Below are 9,980 nucleotides of genomic sequence, written 5' to 3'. Positions count from 1 at the left end.
AGAGAGAGAGAGAGAGAGAGAAAGAGAGAGATGACAGAGTGCTGACATCAGAGGGCCAGCAGTCCCCTCACATCACTCAGCTTTCATGGAAAATCAATTCTCCCCGGTATGGACGGCGTTGTCAACAGCAGGCAGGACCAGCAGCTCTATAGCCTCGCTTCAACCATTAACAGTAAAAGGCAGAGTGGTAAAGAGTGGTAATAGCAGTCTTCAGGTATCATTACAGTCACTCTGATCCTCACATAGGGTTCTGGGCTGTGCAGCAGAGTAGGTTCATTTTGTGGTAATGTAAAATGTGACGACACGTTTTAAGGTCATTTTGTGTAAATTTGTGGGGGGGAACACAAAAAGCAATACATGTAGAGCTGGAGCTGCAGAGGAGCAGCATTACTCCTCACTGCTGAGGTGAGGACCAGGTGCATTGATGGTGTGCACACTGTGAAGGAGTCACGGCAAGAGGGAGAGGAAGGGACCATCAGTTCCACTGCACCACGGCGGCACTCCCCGTGCTCCTATGACAACATTGTTCCTCCCATCATCCCTCCACTGACAAGTGAGCAGCTACGTTGGCCGGAGTACGATCAGAGAGGCCAAAAGAGGACAGCATCACTGTAGGACATCGAAGTCAGCCAGCGTATAATTATGCTTATTTGAATACATGTTTCACTAAAAACTAAAACCTTTGAGTTATGTATCATCTAAGGACATTTTTAGAATCTTTATAGACATTATAACGGTACCATTTAATTGTTGTGGGATTCTTTTTTTGTTTTTTTTGTTTATTTCTATGAGTAATAAATTATTATGTTTCCAACCGTAACCGTACTTGGTTGCTTCTGTGTCGCCATCTACCCGATCAAAGGAACCCCTATAAAAATCCAATCTCCTTCCCCTCTTTATACTAACGAGTGCACTAATTGTTCAAAACAAGCTTGTTCTGAACGGGCCAAATGCTTGCTTCTTCTTGCAGAAAAGAAAAATGTCAGTGAAGGAAAAGTCAGGGGATCACCACAGTCATTAGGATACGTGTCTGAAAAATGGAAGTCCATTATTTTGCCCTCCAAACAATCGCACTCTCAAGTGGCGATGCAGAACTCCTCCGTGGGCGCCGGTCCGTGGACTGTCGTTCTCCTCCATGTTATCCTCCATAGCGCTCTGCAAGTATAGCTGCATGCATTCTGCTCTGCGCTTCTGTCACTCTGGGTTTGACCTCATCCTTGTGTGCCGTGATGCAAGTGAAAAATACACTTTGAAATCGGATTTGAGTGGCCCGAGCATACGACAACTGCCTTCGTAAGAATCTGATTGGAATCACATTCTAAACCATTTCCAAATGTGGTCTGGATCCAATTTGCAAAAATCGCATGTGTTTCAGACTTTCCAAAATCAATTTGGATACAATCTGGATAAGCAACAAATAGATTTGGGCTGAGTGTTTGGACAAGGTCTACAGCAAGAAGATTTTAACCTGCCATTTCAGAGACCTATATGTCTTAGTAGTGTGGGTTGAAGAGGTGACAAGGTCTACACTGTGTTTTCCACATGGAGAGAGATGTGGGAAAAGCCAATCCAACACTTGAAATAGCTTGTTCTCAAAAACGGAAAACAGCAAGAACATTGTGTTGAAATGCAAAAATCCTGAGGGTTATTTTAGACTTCTTATGAACTTGTAACAAACACAAACACTGTTTCCTTTCTCGCACTTGTAACTCCTTGGTGATAGTGGCTTTACCTTTGGTCTACCTTGATCAAAACACACAAATACCTGTTCTTTCCATTTAAAAAACAAACAAATGTGATGTAGTTGTCTCTCTGCCGTACCACCACTGGTGAGGATGCTGTGATGATAGCTTCCCTTTGTGACGGCACCATTTGTTAAAGTGACAGAAGCGGCCTGAGTACTGCAGTCGTGGGACCTGTGTGTGTGTGTGTGTGTGCTGTGATGATAACACTGCATGCAACTTTGGTGATAAAATGATTGAAGAGTCAGTGTGTGCTTAGGTTCCACAGAGAGCACAGGCATTAGAAAGCCAGCAACCAACATCCATCTATCGTTGTATGTGTGCACGTGTACATGTGTGTGGAGGAGACAGTATTGTGACAGCTTAGTGTTCCCTGCAGTGTACATGTGTACATATAAGACCCTCTTTGTGTCAGCACTGCCTCGCATCGTGTGTGTTCTTGCACAGTCTGTACGACGCTGGAGGGCCAAGCCAGATAAACATGGTTCGTAAACAAAGGTAATTAACTCATGACATCCTGGTTCTTTATCAGTCAACTATGAACTCAGGAAGTGAGCTTGGAAGGATGACATTTTCACAGTAGGATGCAGGGGTAGTTGAGCGGAGCAGTATGAATTTGCAACATGGCGTCAGGCCCTGCCAAAGCAGCTGCACACAGCTGGAGGCCAGTTTACCAGGAACCGAGTGGGAAGAGGGAGAGTAGAGGAGATAGAGGGATGAGGCCTTTATAGGGAGGAGACAGCTCTACACAGGAAGGGTGGGATATGGGCCACTGACTTACTCACTAACATGCTTTAGAAAATACAGACAGGGGAAAATAAAAATGACTTGAGAATTTTTTACAGCTGGATGGTGATGATGACTATATTTCCTACTGTCTAAAAATGAGAACATATAAATGCACAGATCAAAAATCGAATTCAAACTACGGACCCACAATCACTGCTTGTGAAGGTTCTGAGACATCCGAGCCTGCAGAGCAAACAGTGGTGGATGTCAAGACTCTGTAAAAGGGAGAGCTGTATTTTTTCATGATTGCATATTACCCTCGTTCAAAATGGGAAATGAATTTTACACATCAAGACTTTGTTTTCTCGTTATCATTACTCTCCATGTGGAACCTTGCCTTCTGTATGTGTTGCAGCTATGGGGAACGCATTTCAAGCAAGATGATGAATGGTGCTGGTTAATGTTCTCCTGAATTATTGCATTATCATATGCTATTGTTACGAAAAGTTCTAATCTATATGGACAGAACTGCCACAGGCATCACATTCCAGCACACCTGCCTGCTCCTCTCCCCTGAACTTTCCATCCTCTCTACCGCCCCCACTTCCGCCCTCCCTCTGTCTTTCCCATCACCCCAGCGGTTTCAGCACCACAGAGGTTTTTTTTAGACAAAAACAAGACGGAATTGGTGGCGTTGTCAAGCATACTGTGTTCATTGTTTCTTGAATTGGAGAGGGCAGTGTCCTGTTTTCTCTCTGTGCACATTTGCCTGAGAACATCTGGATGGTGTCGGTCTGTCATCACTGAGCAGAGCAACCATCACTCTTTTCCCTGTCCGACACGTCTCCTCTCCTCCCAGTCAGCAGAAGAAAAAAAGAAAAAGAGACAACGCAGATCTTCCACATTCAAATTACACAACAAAAGGACTTTAACCACGGAGGATCGGAAACAAAATGCTTTATTGGATGTGGCCAGGAGACCAAGGAGGCGGCGGCAGGGAGGAAGGGATTATAACGAGGTGGAAGCTGGTTAACAGATGTGGGAAGGTTTGCGGACAAAGGTTCAGTAGACAGGTGGAGTGAAAGATTGTGGAGGATATGTATTGTGACAACCTGCTTGTGACAATCCTTTAACCAGACAGACAACAGGCAATTCTGCAAAACCCCAGATATTCAATGGTAATTCTAGAAGTTATTTATTTGTGGGCATGCATAGCAACCATATGATAACAAATTAACATGGTAAAAGTGTGGAAAGGTTAGGTAACTAGAAAGGGAATTAAAGACATGTGGAAGTCCTGGCCAGCAATACTAGAGTGGAATAATATACAGTATAATATACAGTACATCATCGTTTAATTTTCCATTTTTGAGAGCATACAAGTTTAAATCAAAATTTTTAAATCTACGGTAATTATCATGGTTGTGTTTGCAAATGCAAAATTACTGTTTGACTTTAACATTTGAATTGTAGTTGTGTCCAGATTTTGACCCAATTTGTAAAATACAAAAAACCACAATTGTCTGTTTATGTGGTCGTATAAAGGCAGGATTCTCTCAGGCATATTTTAATGAAATCAAGGTTATAACTCTTATCTGGATGAAATGCAAAAATCAGTGAGACTTTTTAAAAATGAAGGTACATTATTCTCGATGAAGTTGAATTAATTAGATACAGCAAATATTTGTTCACAAAGTATGTGTTCAAATGTTTTCTTGTCATTAATTGTGTAACTTTTGCCACAATATATCATATTATGAACTTGTTTCTAATGATTTTATCAGATTGTTTTTTTTTTATAATTTTGCTTTACCTGACACCAATGCTGTATGTGTTACTTAGATGTATATTTATATTCTTTTATGACTTATTGCAAATTTAAATAGAAGATTTTAGATAATTGTCCACTTGTATATCGTAATAATCTTTTCTTCAGAGTTACCTATGTTGTATTTGCTGGTTCTTAGATTGTAGGCATTGATGGTGAAGACCTTTCTGGCTCTGAATGACCTTATGGACTCCGTCTCTGTTCATGTCGATTGCCCTGTGAACTCAGTGATTTGAAACACATGTTCTGTACACTATATATATGTCAGTCAGATGATTGCATGGCTTTTATCCTGAAGAAGGCAATATGTGCCAAAAGACTGATCTATGGAGTGTAAAATAAAAAAAGATGATTGTTTAACTTCCACTTTTGATCTTTTAAACAGATGAAAATACCCTTACAGTTAAAAGAAAAGTCATTATTTGTTGTTCTGTGATATAATCACGTGTTAGAATAAAAACACAGGAGCAGGTCTATCATCATCCATTTTTTTTGGAAAATATTTTGCGAATATTTATTGTAAAAATATAAATATATCCACTACAAATCATTTTACATTAGTAGACAAGGCCATCTACATTTGCACACGGAAACTCTCACACAGACACACGGGTCAGTCTTCAGACAGAGGACGAGGGATCTGGATATCGGGTGCATAACAGTATTGCTCTCTCAGATGTCCCAGGTCTATAAAGTAAGTCAAAAACCAAAACACAGATAGCACTGACACATTTTTACTGTATGCTGCAAAAAAAAGAATGAACATTGCGCTGTATAATGTTAACAAATAAATAATAATGTAACCATAATTGCTTTTTTATTGTAGAAAAAACAAAGCAGACAAATAGAATCCAAAATAAGATAAAATATAATACAGATGATTTTTGTCTCTTTTTTTAATTAAAAATGTTGCACAATTTTTATTTATTCTTTTATACATACAAACATTTGTACAAAGAGGGACGGCCATGTACATATAGTGGGATCTGTAGCGCTAGCTGCTATCATTACGATGGTTTACGTTATGTACATGCTAATTAGAACACATAGCAGCAACAGCAGCATCCACAGGTAGACCAGGTAACAGAGGACCGACTGACATACTCAACAGGGAGGGGTTTCCCAAAAGCACCAAAATCATCCCTCTCCATTAGATATACCAAGGCATTTCTAAGGGTGCTCCAATCTGGATTTTTAGGGGGAAACCATGAAAGCAACAGTCCCTCCTTGAAGATGGTGTGTAAAAGGGGCTTTAGAGACACAACTCGGGGGAAGCCATTTTAGCGGCGCATAGAACAGTTCTCTCCTGTCTTCTGATCTGCCTTTATAGACAACACCGATCAAACTTTTACAAATGAATATCGACTGATTGGAGCACCCTTAAACATTTCTATTCTAAGTGCTGAAATATTGTCTATTATGTGCTTGGAAGAAGCATTAACGATAGCACCCTTGTGGTTAAATAATACCCATCCAACTTCCCAAAGTACCCAAGTGCCAGTTTAGAAATACTGGTTATTTGTAGCACTGGGGGGATTGACTGGCAGGAGACGGAACTTTTATAGGTTGGACTTCATAGTACCAAGATCATCAAAATTCTATGGTGCCTTTAGGAAATCCCATCCTGGACATATATTGTATGAGCAACTATCTCAGAAAGCAGTCACTTATTGAAAGTGTTCCTTTTCTTTCAGTGCATTTTCACACATTGTTAGTTTAGGGCAGTGATGAGAAAACCCCCTCTGAGAACACGATAAGAGACCAAGACTTTGTTGAAAATAAATCGAAACTGGAGCTTTTTGCTTGGAAATCCTTCCACAATCCAACCCAACTAGAGGAGGCACTCTACTTTTTGCATGAAACACATCAGGCCTTCATGGATTAATTCCACCATAGAACAACGTTCTTTTTACGGAGAACGTCAGATCCCACATGGCTTTTGTTAATAAGTTGTGAACTCAGACTAAAGCAAGACTACAACACTCTCAGATCAGCTGTGTTGATCTAAACCTTCTGAAGTGATCGTATGCAGATAAAGAATCCCACTCCAATCCCCAAAAAGGAACATAATACCTGATGTTGTGTGGGGTTGATGATGCTAACCTGTCTCGCCTGAAGAAGAAACTCAGGTACAAACTCACTTCTAGTTTCAAACACTTCGGCATCACAACAAGAATGTCTGCGGCAGAGGCCTGAATGACACCGCTTCATCTCTTTTTCCTCTTATGAATTTCTCTCTTACTGTTTTCCCCTCTTCTGTCTTTCTTAACCTGCACTTTTCACTCCTGTCTCTGCTCTACTCCCTCCGTCTGTTTCGCCTTGTTCGGGAAAATAGAACGAATAACGTACACATCCTGAGATTTCACACAAAGGGCATTGGGTTGAGGGAACGGCATTATAACTGTACAATATCTGTTCATAAGCACATAGAACATAGATGTCACCATCAAGGAAATACTGTGTGTGAAGTGTGTTATGGCCCCTGTACCTTCCAAGCACAGCGTTCAATACATGTGACAGACTCATTGCTTCCTAACAATGAGACAACTTAACCGATTATCATAATTATTGCTTTTATGTGACATGTCTACCGAATGCAAATGCTATAGGTTAGAGCTACAGAGTAAAATGGCTGGGTTAACGTCTAGGTGTGTCCATTCCAGCTCAGTTCTCTCATGGATAGAGACCGTAAATGTAGGTAGTTACAACAAAATCTCACACCTCAGCCCTCGTTAGTCCAGGAAGGGTCCAAATCCGGATGAGCTGCTGCTGTCTGCCATGCTACATGAGGCATCTCAGTCGTTTCACCGCCTCGTTCCGCAAGCTGCTTAGTCGGCGTGGTGGGAGGAGACTGTGAGCATGCCCGTCCCCTTTCCAGCTGTAAAGGGAAGGCTACGCTGTCCAGCCTAGCAAATACTGGACAGCTCCGGCTTTATCCCAGTCCAGTCCCAGTTTGTATCCCTAGGCAGGTCTCCCTGACCTCCTTGGCTTTCATTAGCTCTTTCTACCCTCCTAATTGTCTGTAAGGCATTTCAACTTGGGCATGGAGGGACGGATGGCTGAAGAGCGAGCCAGTTAGCTATAGCTGGCAGATCTGCACTGAACTCTTTCCCATTTCACTGTAAAGACTTGACATTGTCTTTCATCGAAACAACGGAAGCCCTCATTTGAATCATGTCATATTCATCCTTCATTTCCATCCGTTTCCAGTTCACATATGAAGCCACTCTGTTAGACTGTGATTGGCAGCCACAGCGACAGACAGGTCTCTGGTGTTTTTACTCGTTAGGTTCATTTCTTAAACAGGTACTGGGCCGTTCTTGGTGTGGGAATCTAGGGCTTTGAGGCTGCTCACGATTTTTTTCTGCGGTCCGACGATAGTCACTCCAACCTTTTTCAGATCCCTGGTTTGGAAGGAGAGGGAGGGGGAGGGAAAGAGAAGGGGGAGGAGAGGTCAAAAACCCAGACACAAGCAGGGAGGGAGACATGGAAAGAAAAAAGATAGAAAAGTGTGCATTAGTGATAGTGGATGTGACGTCCATGTGATATTTAATGACATTCTCCCAGTGCTGCTCGTCTCACTTTCCCTGTGCATCTGTCATTCACAAAGGACTACATTTCCCAGAAGAACACTGGACTGACACATCCCTGAAGGGGGTCTAGGGGTGGAGGGGGGCGTTGTCTCCACTCTCCATTACTAACAAACAGAGAGGTGGACCTATGAGGCTGCACTGACAGCTGCTGTTGTGACCCTGTCAGTGGAGGAAATGGCATGGGAGTGCCACGGTGGCAGAAAAGACCTCGTTTCCTGCATCACATTGAACCAGATATCTTTGACAGGGTAGGTATAAGTATGTGGAGAGGAGCAACACTGGTACATGTGGAGGATATTAGACTGATTCAGATAAATCTGTTAACTTGTTAAACTCTTAAAAGATTAGTGACATGCATTCAAGTGTAATAAAAGACCATTTGTACAATAAATTAGAGCTAGTGTCAGTTTCACGTTATGCATCATACACATCAAATACACACAATAGTTAGTCAGCTCAATTAAAGCATCAAGCCATTTTTGAAATGTACAGCAACAACAACACCAACCTTAAAATACAAAGCATTACACACAAAGTATTGTTGATATTACAGCAAAGAAGGAGTCACAACGCATGTTAAGGCTCATCTCTTTCACCCATCTAGGAGTAATAAAAATGGTGTTGTATTAGTAGAAGCAGAGGAGTTGGAGTCGGAGTGGTGGCATTACTACAACAGACACTTTCGGCTATTATGACGTTTTAGTTTCATTCAAAAATGTGCACAATTATTATGTTTGTTTTATTCAGATGCAAGCAGAGCATTTAGTTGTTCAGAGCAGCCACAATAGCAGACATTAAGAAACATCTTGACCAGCCAGAAACTGAAATTGACAGAAATCACAATGTTGTTTCACTCTGTTCTACAAAGTAAAGGGATAGTTCAAATCAAGTAATGCTTTAGACGTAAACTGTACAATTTATTGTGTATTTTAAATAAGTTTGCAATGCACAAAACCAAATTAATTGCTGCTTTATGTTGCAGTAACAAACAGCACCAGTATGCCATAAATAGAAAATAGTTTGGAGTTACAGCTGGATAGAAACATGACTATTGAGTTATCGCTGAATATCAACTAACTATCCCTTTAAAATTCAGACAAGTGAAAGCCCATCAGTGATTCTGGAGGTAGGCCACTGCTCCCAGACAGGGGCCAAGGTCTCTGTCCTCCACCCACCATCCAGAGCCAGAGGAGGCTGAGAGGAGCTGGGCGTTAGAGAGTGGTGATTCCCATGGACGGCTCCCATTCTGGGCAAGTGGCTGGTGTGACGTGGACCTCCGTCAGAACCACTCTACTGAGACACAGCCAGGCCCAGCAGCATTAACACATTGAACTGGATGTCATCCATATGTGCATTCTAGTCAAGAGCACATTTTAGTTGCAATACATCAGGCTAACTCATGAGGCTCTACCTATACAATATAAATCAAACACATATGTTACAGTAAAGAAAGGAAAACATTCTGAAGTAATATGGACAGTTACTGGTTATGAACATGGTCGCAACATTTTATGGATAAAATTGACAGATAATCCTATATTTATTGGTCACTAATGGACAGTCTCCATTAGCTCTTTTGAGAGTCAAAGTAGCCGTGGTGTCATTTTATCTTTGCATTACAAAAGCTATATTTAGAATTTTTTTGATTCAACATGCTTTCCTCATAATAAGAGTAGCAATGAGAGTAAATTAAACGGTTCCTCATCTTGATCAGATGAGACTTTCTTCTATGAAAGCCACATGCATCACCTCAAGAACAGGTAGTGATGAACTACTGCAACATAAAACACAATTTACGATTATAAATCATACATTTAGAAACTTAAAGAAAAGTCACACACCATCAAATGAGAAAGATTAATCGTTGAAAGTTTCTTTCGTCAACATGGTAGCGATTTTTCACATCCCAGAGTAAAACGTCTGCAGGTTTTTTGTTCTTCAGTGCAGTTAAACGTATATTCTAGTGTTATTCTTGCAGAGAAGCCAGCCATCTTTAACCACTATATCACTTCATAAATACACATTGGGACAGGTCATTGTCTCATTTGTTGTGTCACGTTTTGAGTTGCTGAAAGAATGTGGATGCTA

The 9,980-nt window shown here is 41.2% G+C and overlaps 1 protein-coding gene across 2 annotated transcripts in view; it reads right to left on the bottom strand.

Moving 5' to 3' along the window:
* Nucleotides 1-4,826: 4,826 nt before the first annotated feature.
* Nucleotides 4,827-9,980, bottom strand: part of epha3 (eph receptor A3) — a 103,199-nt gene continuing 98,045 nt past the window's right edge. Inside the window, exons 15-16 of one of the 2 annotated variants that reach the window (XM_079276731.1) lie at nt 9,068-9,185; nt 7,568-7,703 (exon numbers count right to left, since the gene is read on the bottom strand). In XM_079276731.1, the coding sequence (XP_079132857.1) occupies nt 9,104-9,185 (82 nt within the window). In that variant the 3' untranslated portion in view covers nt 7,568-7,703; nt 9,068-9,103. Of the gene's footprint in view, nt 7,704-9,067; nt 9,186-9,980 lie in introns of both variants that reach the window. The other variant, XM_079276732.1, reaches the window with a different exon arrangement.

Source organism: Melanostigma gelatinosum (genome assembly GCF_949748355.1).
Source record: "Melanostigma gelatinosum genome assembly, chromosome: 10".
Classification (NCBI taxonomy): Eukaryota; Metazoa; Chordata; class Actinopteri; order Perciformes; family Zoarcidae; genus Melanostigma; species Melanostigma gelatinosum.
Note: the sequence above shows the minus strand (reverse complement) of the source record. Positions and strands in the feature narration are given on the sequence as shown.